The sequence below is a fragment of the Sceloporus occidentalis genome, unplaced genomic scaffold, assembly GCF_023333645.1.
Source record: "Sceloporus occidentalis isolate IW3139 unplaced genomic scaffold, rSceOcc1.0.p SCAF_88, whole genome shotgun sequence".
NCBI classification, from domain to species: Eukaryota; Metazoa; Chordata; class Lepidosauria; order Squamata; family Phrynosomatidae; genus Sceloporus; species Sceloporus occidentalis.
In genome coordinates this window covers 1,902,796-1,917,409 of record NW_028317068.1, presented here as the reverse complement: position 1 = coordinate 1,917,409, position 14,614 = coordinate 1,902,796, and the positions used below count along the sequence as shown (strand labels likewise).

General features: G+C 39.5%; 1 protein-coding gene across 1 annotated transcript; it reads left to right on the top strand.

Annotated features, from left to right (window-relative positions):
- The first annotated feature begins 220 nt into the window (after window positions 1–220).
- LOC149284792 (interleukin-20 receptor subunit alpha-like) lies at window positions 221–12,464 on the top strand. The gene is made up of 8 exons (XM_089496214.1): window positions 221–266; window positions 1,048–1,081; window positions 4,269–4,444; window positions 7,100–7,236; window positions 8,857–8,901; window positions 10,622–10,751; window positions 10,995–11,134; window positions 11,658–12,464. Exons 1-8 carry the CDS (start codon window positions 221–223, stop codon window positions 12,462–12,464), a joined length of 1,515 nt encoding a protein of 504 aa, XP_089352340.1.
- Window positions 12,465–14,614: the final 2,150 nt, after the last annotated feature.

Below are 14,614 nucleotides of genomic sequence, written 5' to 3'. Positions count from 1 at the left end.
ACCTTTCGATGCATAGCGTGCTCTCAGCATGGGGGACGCCTCCTCCGCGCCGCGATAGCCCGCCCACTGCCGGGGAGCAGAGCCGGTTAAGGGAAATCATTGATCTTGGCACCGCACTCCAGAAGCAAGACCCCGTGGGACCGGGCGGCACTATGCCGTCCCAAAGTCAAATTTTCTGGAAGAGGCGGGGCCTAGCGGGGTCACAGCGCGTCATGCCGTAATGCCGTGGGAGCCGCAGTATACTAAGCGCCTGCTTAGCCATCGCGGTGAGTGCTTTAGTTGCTTGAGTGCGTGTCTTGGTTTGGAAGTGTGTCTGAGTGGGTATATTAGTGTCTGGGTATGTGTGTCACAGTGGGTATGTAAGTGTCTTGGTATGTAAGTGGGTAAATTAGTGTCTGGGTGTGTAAGTGTCCCCCTATATGCCACTCTGCCTCTAGAAATGCCTTATACCCCCTATATGCCACTCTGTCCCATGATATGCCTTTTAACCCCCTAAGAGTGGGCATTTCTGGAGGCAGAGTGGCACATAGGGGGTCAAAAGGCATATCATGGGGCACAGTGGCATATAGAGGGTTAAAAGGCGTATCATGGGGCACAGTGGCATTTAGAGGGTTAAAAGGCATATCATGGGGCACAGTGGCATATATGGGGTATAAGGCATTTCTGGGGCAGAGTGGCAAGCCTGGGGGAAGATGTGCATAACTGGTTGAAAACATAGCAGGTTGGGGAAAAAAAAGGAAATAAAAACAAAATATTTTTCTCAATCATAGCTTTTATTAACAAACAATTGTTCACATAGTTTACATGAACTAACATTTACTGGTAAAACTTTTTTCCTATAGGGTCGTCTTATATTCAGGCTTTTTCTTTTTTTCCTAAATTAATATTCAGATTTTGGGGGGTCGTCTTACAATCAGGGTCGTCTTATAATCGAGCAAATATGGTAATAACAGTGAAGATCAGACAGGGTTCTTCACACTAGTGATTATTAAGTAATATGTCAATTTTATTGTGTTCTCAAAATGAATGTTGATCCTTGTGTTTAAGGATGTATGCCAATAATGGAGCTGTTATACTGCAGGTGAGGAAGCACTATTTATTGTTATGCAGAAGTGAAAACACCTTGTTGCTACCTCAAATTAGGTAAAAGTAGGGTGGCTTGTTTTAAACCAAAAAATGTTACAGCAGATTGTTTCACATCCTGTCTTAGTGGTTTTAAAAGCAAGAGAGTAAACCAACAGTCAAAGTGTAAAATGTCAAAAGGGACACTCTAGCCAGCATACCTTTAACACAGTGTGAATTTAACCATTTCAGTGTCAACCAGATATGTGACGAGTGGTTGGTTTGGTGGACCACAGGAGACAACCATGTACCTTAAATATGCAGGGTTCCACCTCAGTGATTGTGGAGAAGCCAGTTCTTCAGGAAATATTACATTGTTAAAAATCCCTTAAAAAGGAAAGCTTTGTGTTTGCTGTTAAATATGCTGGTATCCAGTTAAGGAGATGAGAATGCTGAGGGTTAGTTGCAGTCAAAGCAAATTGAATATGGCTGCTTGCTATCATGGAAACAAATGCTGTTGGAGATGATTAACGTGTGTGTTGCCTGCTGATCTTGTTCAGCTGGCAACTTACTAAGGTCAGCTGGCTGGCATGGTGGCAAAAAAGCCTGACCCCATCTACCACATCACCAGTGCTCCCTCAACACACTCCAAGCCCTCCTTACCTCAATAAAATAATTAAATTATTAGTTTTTTTTAACAATCTTTATTTTTTAGTAATAAATATACCAATAAACTGTCATAGGCTACAAGTTTCATTACCCTCAGCCAGAATGGTGATTATGGTGATGGGAATTATAGCTCTTGAAAGGTGGTGCAACAAAGGTGCAAAAAGATTGACATTCTAGTGGACATCCTCATGTTTTACTTATTTTATATCTCTTTAGGGTGATTATGGAATTTAATCTTCCTGTTAAAGACTTATGGATATCTGCCTTGCACTTGTGCTACATGAGATGCGTAATGGTTTGTGTGACAGTCCTGATTTTTGGGCACAGTGCGTATTGTGCAAGTGGACTGGACTGGAAGAGACTGTGTCTAGGAGGGTACAGATTTAGTGATTGATAGATAGAAGTAGCCAAAAGAATTGTGGCCTAAAGTGAAGGAACCATCTAATTGATTATGGCTTTAATTCATAGTTCTCACAGCTGTAAGTCCAGAATGAGGCAGGGACCTCCCCCACTGAAAGGTCAGGAAATAACATTTGTTGTTCTGAAAAAAAAGCAGCAAAAACTAAACAAGAAATTTGTCAAAAATCGATATTGTTTGCTGCGTACAAGTTTGGTATATTGGCCAGAACTGTGGGCATTCTATTGCAAGTACAATAGCATTCATTTATGGTACCAAATAAATCTTTTGTTTGAAAAAACAAAGTTGTTAGTGTGGTTTTTGACATAATTAACCCCCTTACAACCAATGACATGCCAGACACTTTACAGAAAAACATACAGTTATGGACCTATGATGTGCCTGACACTTCATAGGGTTAAACAAGCTTAGAAAGTGATAAGTGACTACTTTCTTTGCTCAAACTGTATTGCTGCAACCCCTTACTATTGAGGGATTCAAAGCACAAAGAAATTGAAGGGGCCCCTATTGAAAGACACTGGAAGGAGTGTTTAGGAAGCAATTGACATCAAGATGTTTCATCTGGATGAGTGAAGGAATCGATCGTACATCGCTTCCTAAACACTCTTTTCAACAGCAGGGCACTGCCATATTTGAGAGACATAGTATCTTTCAAAATGGACTGCCCTTCGCCTTGCAAGAGCTTCAGGGGGTGTTGCAATTAGTTTCAGGTGCACATTTCAGTTTTTCAACTTTGGAATTTTTTATCTTGAAATTTACATCTTATCATCATGCCCATGTCCTATTTGGGACATCTTTGAAGCCGCCCAATTCAATTTACCCCATCAAACAATTAAAAAAAAAAAAATAGAGATCCCAGAGCATTTTGGTATTTTAAAACTGTCCATGAACTAATTTTACCAGCAATCTTTCTCAAAGTACAAAAAACATTGATCAGCCTTGTCACTATTGAACATTTTCTATTTTGAAATAGCAATACACTACCTGAACTTCTTGCCGTCGGAATCTGTTTAGCAGATTTTTCATTAGCTTTTTTAGATGGGTAAAAGATTTTTCAAATAAAAGGTTTTTTTAAATTTTTCATCATATTTTATATTTTTAAGGACTGGGGGAAAACAGCCCAGTCCTTAAGGGGTTTAAAGTATTCAAGGAAGAGTTTGGATATTCAGCAGTACTTAGGAAGATGTTTTTAATACTGCAATTAATTACAGTGTTATACTCAAACCCTTTAAAGTGTTGTATGTGTGTCATATGTCAAAATTTCTGGGAAGTTACAACTTTCCTTTGGCAAATGTTGAAGATACCCTAATGTTGCTTTAGGATTAGCAATTTTGCAGGAATTGGCTGCAAATTGCATGTTTGGTAAATGTTTTCTTGGATTCTAATGCAATAACTTTTTTTACAGCTAAAAGGATCTGTACTTTACAGCCTCAAAATGTAATCTTCTCATCTATAAACCTTAAAAATGTACTGATGTGGTCAGCGCCAAACATTTCTGGAAAAGTTCTATACAGCGTGCAGTACCGTATGTGAGTACAAAAAAGTTTATTTTATTTTAAATGAAATATGTCCCTTAAGAGATATATGCCCGCATTTTCTGTTTAAGTGGTCAGTGAAGGAAAAACAAGCTTAGAGAGCAATCAAAGACCATGTTGTCCATATAAACTGAATTGGCTCAGTGAGTTCTGCTTTCGTAAAATCCAAGTTTTTCAGTGAGAAACTTGGCTTGTACAGTAATCTGCCATCTGCTTTAATAGTGCATGACTATAAGCATTAGAAGCAGGGGTGGGCCTCAATAGCTTTCAAGGACTCATATACACCAATAACAAGCCATGTAACAGGCACCAATGTCCTTCTACAGATGCTTGGTCAATACCTGATTTGTAGTACTATTTCACTTGCACTCAGTTTCACCCCCATAGCATCTAGTCTGAAAGATGGGATAGATAAAAAGAAAGGGCTTTGCAGCCCAACAGATTATTTCACGTAGAACATTCTGCATGAAACAGAAAGGCTAGTATGACAGAGAGCAGTGATGTCAAATTATTTTTTGGCGTGAGTAATCCTTCAAGTCTATTATATTTCTTTCATAACTTTACTATGGATTCCTCCTATATAGATATGGTGAAGAGAGTTGGAAGGACAAATTGGATTGCACAAAAATCAAGACAACCAGTTGTGACTTATCAGATGAGACATCAAATTCTCAGGAGTATTACTATGCTAAAGTTATTATGCATCAGAAAGGCTGTTCCAGCTCAACAGAAACAGATAGATTTAATCCACTGGCACAAAGTAAGTATTGTGTCTGATTTCTTACATGGTATTTTTGTGTGATTTAATATATATATATACACTAGTGTTGTTTTGGTTGAACACCTGCCAGAATCGTGTGTCTTAATTATGAGTAATTACTACATAACCTACACCTATTTGGGCACTGTATGAGAGCCGATTGGGCTAAACTGCTATTATGTGGGTGAAGCCTGGTCTCCTCGTCTGCAGTGCAATCCCATAGTATAGGCACAATTGCAATGTAATTTCTCTGGATCTGTCCTCTTTAAGGTGATCCCTGTCACTGTAACCCCCTAAGGCTGAGGACACATGGAGCATGTTTCAGTGAGGGGGGGGCACTGGTGGATTCCTGGCGAGACTCCTTATCTGCCAGTCCCCTGTTATGTTTAACTCACCCTGTGGTAACCAGACTCCCGTGAACTAGCCTGCTATGGGGGCTCTAAAAGCCCGGAAACGTTTGATGCGTCTGACCGGGACTTAGCCGCAAATTCATGGAACTTGAGGTGGACAACACTCGGTGGTGGTTACGGAGAAGATGCTGGGAACCCTGGTTTTATTATCAATCTCTAGGACTGGGGTCTACCCAGATGATGGCTATGGAACGCTGGCCCGGCTACTGCGTGGACTATTCCTGGGGAAGTTTCCGCCGCTGTTGCACGGGGTCCCGATGTTGGATCACTTTGCTTTTTGGTCCATAGCATACTCAGACCGGATTGATGGCGCTCCCTCAGGATCACCCTGAAATAGTCACTCCTTGTCAGGTGGCCAGCAATGGCCATAGAACTTTATGGCGGTGCCGGGGTGTCTGGTAGTTAATGGGATTATACCCCTAATCCTATTATGTATTGTGTATAAATATCTGTGGTGTTCTCAATAAACAGAGTTCTGTTTATACCCTACATGCTTGGTTGAATATGAAGGGTTGGTTGAATATGAAGGGTTAATCCCTTGAGCAATTGAGCTTTCAACAGCAAGGAAGATCTTTACGCTGGAGTTACTCATTGCGAGTACAGGTCTCTGTCACATTCCCCTCCAAGACAACTCAGAAACTAGCAGTAGTGTACCTAGCGGGGGGCGATCCGCCCCAGGTGCCTCTCATCAGAGGGGTGTCACCACGCCGGCACCCCTCCAGAGACGGACAGTAACGTCCGCTGCTAGAGGAGCAAGCTCGGTTGGGGAGATCAAGGATCTCCCTCTAACCTGCTTAAAAGCAATCAAGGGAGCGGGAGGTCTGTTAATGCAGACCTCCGATCCTGCTCTTTTGCGATGCGCGCGGCAACAGATGCTGTGCGTCTGGATTTGATGTCATATCCCAGGGCACAACACTGAAGCCGCGCCCACTGCTTTCCGCGTTCACTGCACCGGAAGGACACCGAAGAAGAAGAGCCAAAAGGAAGAACGAAGAGGAGGAGGAAAAGGAGCTGCAGAGGGGAAAGTGACAGTAACAGAGGAAAGGTAGGAAAACATTCAGTGATAGTGGATTAGTAAGTGTGTGAGAATGAAGGATGTTATGCTGTAGTTTATGCTGAATGTTTGTGAATTAATGTTTGTGAATGAGTGTGTGTGTGATAGCATGGATGTGTAAGTGTGTGGGGGGATAGCATGGCATAGGGAGGCTGTAATCTCACTTCTATCATGCCCAGGTTCTAGCATGTACTGGCTGTCTGGGCATGATAGGCGTGTGATTGCTGTTAGCAATTATATATACATTTTGGTGTGTTACTTACTTTTAAGTGTGGTTAACGCACCAAAATTGGACAGAAAAATTAAATATATATATATATATATATATATATATATTGCTAACACCAATCGCACTCCTATTATGCCCAGGCAACCAGTACATGCTGTGTTACTTATTTTTTTTTAAAGTGTGTTTTTGTTTTTAAAGTTGGGGGGGTCATTTTCAGCCAAGTGAATGCTGAATTTTCGGTTTCGGTACAGAATTTTCATTTCGGTGCATCCTTATATACTAAGCCAGACACTGAAGTGGCAGGCCTACACCACATCAATGTTTGGCTTAGTATATAGTGATAGGGGTTATGCTGCATTATTGTCAATGTCTGGCTCAATGTATAGTGATAGGGATTACGCTGTACCGCCATCAATGTGTGCCTCAGTATATAGTGATAGGTGTTATCCTGTACCACTGTCAATGTCTGCCTCAGTATATAATGATAACAGTTATGTTGTACCCCCTTCAATGTCTGCCTCAGGATATAGTGATAACAGTTATGCTGTATCCCTGTCATTGTTTGCCTAACAATGCAGTTTTAAAGTGTGTGTGTGGGGGGGGTGCCGCTTACAGGATCCGCCCCAGGTGCCAAATACTCTAGGTACGCCCCTGGAAACTAGCAATTATACATATGCAATGGTTAATTAAGTTACAACAACCTTATGATTGGCACAACACCTTCAAATTAACTTTGTGGCATAATGATACTCATGCACAGAACTAGCAACCATTCATTTTGTGTCTGTTTTTCAGTGCCAACAAATATTTATAGATGGAATGTGCCAGTCTTTATGGCATAGTTTTTTTTTTGGCCTGACAATCACATTTCAGATTTTTTTCTAAACCTTTTAGATGAATAAAACAAAATACACAACACACAGACTTACTATAATTAATTCTTTTTTTCTTATTTGCTTTAGCTATAATTGGACCACCTGAAGTCAGCTTGAGTCTTGGAGATAAATCATTTTTAATAAATGTGTCATATCCTGATTTCCGTCTTGATCATTTTTCCATAATTGAATATCGTATTTCAATAAAGAACATGAAAACACAGGTAAATGGAAGCAAAATGATGACTATTCCAGTTGACATACAAAGGACGATTTATCAAATATAAGGTAGTATTTAGAAAAAAGTGACAGATATACTTGAAGCTTCTGTTCTACTTTTTCCTCGAACATCTCTAGTGTTTTATATTATGTATTAATATGGAGTGCATCTCAAATAAGCTTATTCTTTTTTTTAAAACAAAATTCTGTATTTTCTTGTTGAAAACATTGGGGCCTCGGAATCCTGTCTGTCGTCACTGCTTGTAGCCCATCTCCGACATAACAGATGGGTTGTTATCTTTAACATCTTCTAATCACTCTAATCTCTAATCACACCTATCATAACAACTCATTCAATCATGCTTACTAGCCATGACTGTGTAAATTTGGGTCTGTAAAGCTTTGCTATTTTACATGCAAGAGCATGAAATGGCAGGAGGAAGTGGCTGTAGGCTTTGGGAGAATGACAGGAATCTGTTTCTAGGCCACTGCAGTATTTCAGTAATCTTTTAAACATAGTTTATAAGAGACAGACAGCATTAAATAGGAAAACAAAATGACAGATATCTTTTCTTTTATTATACTTCTTTCTATATGACGCAGAAATTATTTTGGAATTTTTTAAGAGCCCCCAATGTGAAACAGTGCGTTTAATAAAGTAAAATATGTAAACTTGGGGGGGGGGAGTGCACACCTACCTTTTATATTACTGGTCTTCAGTTGCCAAACTATGCCTTTTACATGGATTTAGCCTCCAAATTACTCCATCTTCCCAAATTTGCCAAATCCTCATGAAGAATCTACAGGGAGCACAATGATTTTAGCCATAGCAGCACTGTAATTTATTTACCCAAAATGTATTTGTCCATGGCTACTCTTTCCCTATCTTTTCAATATTTTCTCCCCTCTGCCCTTATTTCTCATTATTTCTCTTCTGTGTATCCATCTTTGATAGTGTAACCAATGTACCTCTCCAGGTGAATACCTCACTTTGCCTACATCACAATGGTTTGCTTGGAGAGCTAAGATCTGCTCTATTATGATGTATGTTATTATTTTGATATGATTTGAATGCAGATAAAACCTAGTTAGACTTGGGCGCCGGCCAACTCTTCGTGTTCATCTTCGTGGGGGGAAAAAATCTTCATATTCCACGAATATTCGTCTGTTCCTGTGTTCGGTTCGGGTGAATATTCGTGTACATTCTTCGTGTTCGTTTTTGCCATTTTTTGTAGAAGGGGTTAATACGGGGTTAAATTTATATCCATCCAATGCATGTTTATGTTTCCATTGGTTTATGTTTTATGGTTATTCCATTTATCTACTCTTCTCTCAGTAAAGTAAAAGTATGCAGACATACAAAGTGACAGAAAATGTGCCCCCTCTTTCCCAGACAGGCAGTATACAGGATACATATAGCTCCCTCTGATGTCAGAAGTTATCCATATAACCTAGTGTCAACAGGTTTTTGTTTCTGCAACACCTAAATGTATTTGTACATCTTAGGTTGTTTTGCAAATGAAAAATAAATTCTCTCCTTGTTAAAAAAAACAAACTGCAAATCGAGCAAAAGATATGAAATTATATGAATATAACCCTAATCTAAATATTCTTTTCTCCACTAGGTCTCTCGTGAATTGGATTTCAGAGACCCAGACACAACGTACTATGTAAATGTTGTTCATCTTCAAAAACAAACTCTATGTATAGTACTGTTGTAAAGTATCAGCATTAAGCATACCAGCAGCTGAATCTGAATTTTATGTTTTGTACCTGCCCCAATGGTTGGTTGACCATTTGACAGTTAGGAGCTTAGGATATAAATACTAAATGCCTAAGGGTTGCTCCTGTTATACCTACCCTATATATCTGTGCTTGCTCTGTGTGGCCTATACTGTAATGCCAGTGAAGCATTTTCTTCCCATACAACTAGTGATTTCCTTACGGATGGCTTTTAATACAAATTTTATGTTTTTAGCAAACCAACATACAGTACTGCTGATTCTTTTTTTGGGGGGTCATCAACATCACAATTATCTATCATTATCCATCGCCTTCTACTCCCACATCTTAGGGAAGAGAATATTAAACTGGTTTGGTATACACAGTGGCATTATGTGAATGAGTACAAAACCTTTCAGGTAAATTAAACTCCTCAACAACATTGGTTTGTTTGAGCTATGTAGGTGTTCCACCCCCGCCCCTTCCCGCCACATTTGTGGCCAATCCCGCGAAATTTGTGGCCAATCACACCCACCTCCTTACCTAAACTGCAGATTTCCTGCGCAGTCCCGCAAGGCTGCCCTCGAGTTGCTTCACCCAGGAACAAGGCAGAGTCACGGGAAGTGACGTCACATCACGTGACTCCGCTTTGATCCTGGGCGGAGCAAGAGCAGAGACACTGTAAGGGAGTAGTGATGGGAAGTTCGGATCATTAAAGTGAATCGGATCATTTCGATTCGTTCACTGAAATGATCCGATTCATGATCCGGATCTTCGGATCACTCAGTGTGCCTGCACGGAGTTACTGTTTTCCAGTAACTCCGTGCAGGCACACTAACGATTGGCCCCGCCCCTTTCATTATGAATCCTCCCCCCTGCCTCCAGTGATGTCAATGAAGGCAGAGAGTCGTTCAAAGATTCGGATCTTACAGGGATCCGAATCTTACAGTGCCCCTAAATTATCCCTAAACACCCCATTAAGCATAACTGCCCCCAAATTAACACTAAAGACCCCATCAACCATACCAATTTATTAGGTCATTTATCTGGAGTACATGCAATTAATTTAGGGGCAGTTATGGTTAATGGAGTATTTAGAGTTAATTTCAGGGGCCGTTATGGTTAATGGGGTCTTTAGGGTTAATTTCAGGGGCCGTTATGGTTAATGGGATCTTTACGGTTAATTTCAGGGGCAGTTATGGTTGATGGGGTATAAGTGAGTGCTCTGCAGATGACTCACAGCTCTAGGATCAGGTTACAGTTGCATGATTCACAGACTGAACCGCTACAAATGAATCGTTCAGTCTAGTGAACCGATTCATCCGGATCACTAAAAAGAACCGGATCAAATGAACGATTCGTTCATGATCCGGACATCACTATAAGGGAGCAGCGCGAAGGCAGCCTTGCGGGACTGCGTGGGATTACCGGGACCCGCAGGTACAGTGCCTGACTGCCCGCAACACCAGCAAGACCGTCCGTGCCCGCAAGTTTTGGGGTGGGTCCCCATGCAGTCCTCTAGTCCATATAATCCAGTGACGGTAGCTCATTCTTTCCACAACACTCAAAAGCAATCTGATCTGGGGTAGTTTTGCAACTGAAAATGTATAATTCCTTATGAGTGATATGAAGTTATATGACTTTAAACATAAACTATTTTTCCTTTAGGTTATTAATCAAGAATTGATACACCCAGACCCGGGCACCACATACTGTGTAACTGTCTTTACTGTCTTTACTGCTTTACCCAGGAAGCAGAGTGTTCCTTCTACAGAAAGATGTATCCTCATTCCACAAGGTAAGAATTGTCAAAAAATATGAAACATATTATTTATAACTGCCCATAAGAAAAAAGTAGGACTACTGGGAATATATTACACTGATAACACAGACAGGTTTTAGCTTTAGGATACTAATAAAAGACAAGGGAATAGTTTAATTTAAATTACAATTAAACTGTGTTGAATTATATGAATTTACAAATAACATTTCTCATGTTTTACTTACAAGCAGTAAAATGAATGATTGTATTTTTTTTCAGACCGCAGTCCAGAAGAAGCCGTTAAAATTACATCTACAATAGTTCTGCCTGTAGTTCTGATCATAATGATAGCTGTTGCCACGGGATTCAGCATTTATAGATATATTCATGTCAATCAGCTGGCACAGCCTAAAATTCTGGTATGTACGACCGACAAAATTTTACTCCAGGGTATTTTGTTTTACGGTATCAATAACATTTGTCCCAGGTCACAATATATTAAGTGACCAGAACTGATTTTCAACAAACTCAACCGAAACCCAAACCTAATTCCAACAAGGGCTATCCTATAGTATACTGTATATCAGACCTTTCCAGGCAAGGCATACCAATGGTTAAACAGGGACTTTAAGCTTACTCATATAGTGAAAACATATATGTGAATATATAAACATTAAATTTGTAAACTTCATGTATATAAGAGTTATTGCCTAAGAAGTTATTTGCTTGCTACTTTAAAAAAATAGAAAAGCCCAGTATGGGCTAGTAACCATTTTTGAAAACAAAGCAAGTGGGAGTACATTAAGAGTATTTATAGGTTAATACATAATTAATAACGTCTCTGGGAATGGCAGGATTCATATACATTCACAATAAAGTAAAATTTCTCATTAGTATCTCATCTTTTCTCAAATGTAATATCCTTTTTGTAATTTTTTTTAGACTCTCTCTAAGAGCAGAAAGAATAATACAATTCACTTGGAGACACATGTGGCCATTAATATTGTCACAATCGATTCCTGTAAATTGAAAATGTTGGAACAGTGTCTGTCTAACAACCCCGATTTGCAAACAATGGGTGAAGGTCATCTCTGTGATAAAGCAGGACATGTGAATGACAACATAGAAGTAACAGTGGAAGATTATGTTGGTTACATAACTCTTCAGGAAGAAAAATCAGCCAGCAAAACCACCATAACACCATATGATATGCCACATAATTTAGCTCACCAGCAACCAGTAACCCAACCAACAGAATCTTGTGGTTCAGAGAATTTGGAGGATCTATTGTATGGACATATTAAAAGCACGTGTAGCTCTTCCCTTGAGCAGGAGCCTCATCGGATAACCCCTGTGAAAGAAGGTAATTCTTCAGAAGTTGCAGAAAATTTATACAAGCTACAACAGCCCATAGTGAAAAATTCCCCCAATTTTTTTAATGACTCTTGTGTTACTGAATTAGGAATATCGAAGGCGTGTCAGTTAGGATTGAGAACAATAGAATGTAGAAAAGAATCAGATGATAAACATCTCACAGAGTGTAGTGGTTTGTTTATACATTGGCCTCCTTCAAGTATTCCTCAATACATACCCAATTTATTTACCAAAGATGGTGAAGAAGACTCTGATATGAGTGAAAGTCTCTTATCAAAATTGTATAAGCCCGTCATCCCTAATGAAGTCACTGAAGAAGATGAACTCTTGAACCTAGAGGAACGGTGGCAGCTCCATGTACAAATGACTTCTTAGGTAAAAACTATGATGATTAACGTTTACAAATACTCTGTGTGCAATGTACTATTCAGCCACACAAAAGTGGCAAGAAAACGCTAACTAAACAAATCTTTAAAATCAGAGGAATGTTTATAGTATTCTTTAGCATTAACTGAGGAGCTTTTGGCAAATGTATCCCAAACATGTCTCTAAGCTGTAAGATGCACATTTGTGTGCTTGGCATGCAAAGTACAATTCATTTTTAAGAAAGAAGCTAAAAGGTGTACCAAAACTGCAATTTGCGTAATGCTCTAAGTTATAAGAGATGGTACTGTATATCCAGCATTAATACAAAAAAAACATTTGCATAGTAAATTACTTGTCCCTCAGATGTACTTACAATTACTTTGGACACAAAGAAGTCTTATCTTGCATAGCACAGATGCTATTTTACTAATTTTACAATAACACAGCCCAAGCTTTACTGCTGTTGCTAATTACAAAAGTACACTGGTTTTCCTAGTCTATGCTGGACTGATTCATATAGAAAAGATAACTAAAATGTACTATAACATTGTATACTGGCTTTTTTTTTTTTTAACATATTTTAATTAAAAAAAAACAAACATAAAACATTATTTATGCTCCAATGATTGCTCCTAGCAAGGTGTACATGACCCTTGCACTGCCCGCACTCCCAAGGAAGACCCCATAAATAACAACACTGACACCATCAGGTTGGATGTTGAAAAGGCCTATACATTTATATTGAAATGTGACAACATTACCTCTTTTTGAACAACCTAACTGGTAATTAATCTGTCATGTACCATTAGTAATTTAATAATGACCGTAACTCATTTAACACGGCATATGAGGAATCCCCATATGTCCAACGGAGATTCCACTCCGAAACTATTAAAGCCTTCCTTAGAGGGACATAACGCTAACCTCTAAATTCTAACCCTTTACAACCATGACTTGCCTCTCCATTCAGCTATGCACAAACTCCACTCAGGGACTCCTCTGTCACAGGTACAGTGCCTGGACTGCTACAAGCACCTTGCCTCTCCACACTTCAACAGCCCTTTCCAACCTCGTGCCCACCTCTGGGCACCACAGGTCAAATGAACACCATTTCGGGCAAACAAGTCTGCTGGATCCACCTCTAGTTCCCAATGATTTACCACCCTTTGCTGGGCCACAAATCATGAAACCACCTGCTTTATCCAATGTCCTAAAATTCTCTCTTCATGATGTCCACCCGAGGGCTTTACTACATTTTTCAGTTTTCCAGCTGTTTCACTGGGTAGAATTCTAGGTGAGGACTAGGGCACTCTGTCAGGGGGGGGTGAGTGGGCAACTGCCCCTTGGCCCCTTTAGCATTTAAGACTGGTTCAGAAGTTGTTTTGTGGTCTTTAATTGCAATTCGTGCATAGCCTTCAGGACCCTTATTCTTCCTCTGTCTACTACACAAATTGTACCTCTTCTGAAAGGGGGCTATACAGGTTTCTTTTAGCCTTAAAGTGCCAGTGCCAATTGAACTCACCAGACCGATACTGCACCTATTGTTGCAATGAATATAAAACCATTCATGCATTTACTAATTCACTTGTAAGAAGACAAACAGAACCCCAGGATTAATATAATATCTCATGTCTGTAGATGCATTGTAGACAGCAAATGAACATACGCAGATCCACATAAGGTTAAATGGGAAATACCAGGCAGCATTCAGGTGGCCAAAATATTTAGTAGGTGTTCCTACCATTAAACGGCTATGCCCTTGTGTATAGTCCCTTGTTTCATACATTTGAACCATAACCATCTATCTGCCTATGTTAATTTTTAATTTGGTTTGATGCTGAAGTCTTTTTATTTTTTTTTATTTTATTGTATCTCATTAAATTGTATCCATGTTTACTCAAGCAGTGTATTATTTATTAGAATTAATGCGTGTTAGCTGTCTTAAAATAAGGAAATTACAAACAATACCTTTTTTTCTGTGGTCGTACAAAGCAATATTTGATTCCACTGTACAGGTATGATTTAATAACGAACGTCTAATATATGAGAACGGAGTCTAATATTTATTTGTTTTCTTATTAATCAGGTGAATAGTTTTGGGGATTTGTATTTTGAAAACTGAAATGATGACGGGAGTTATGCAGTGCAACCATCAATCT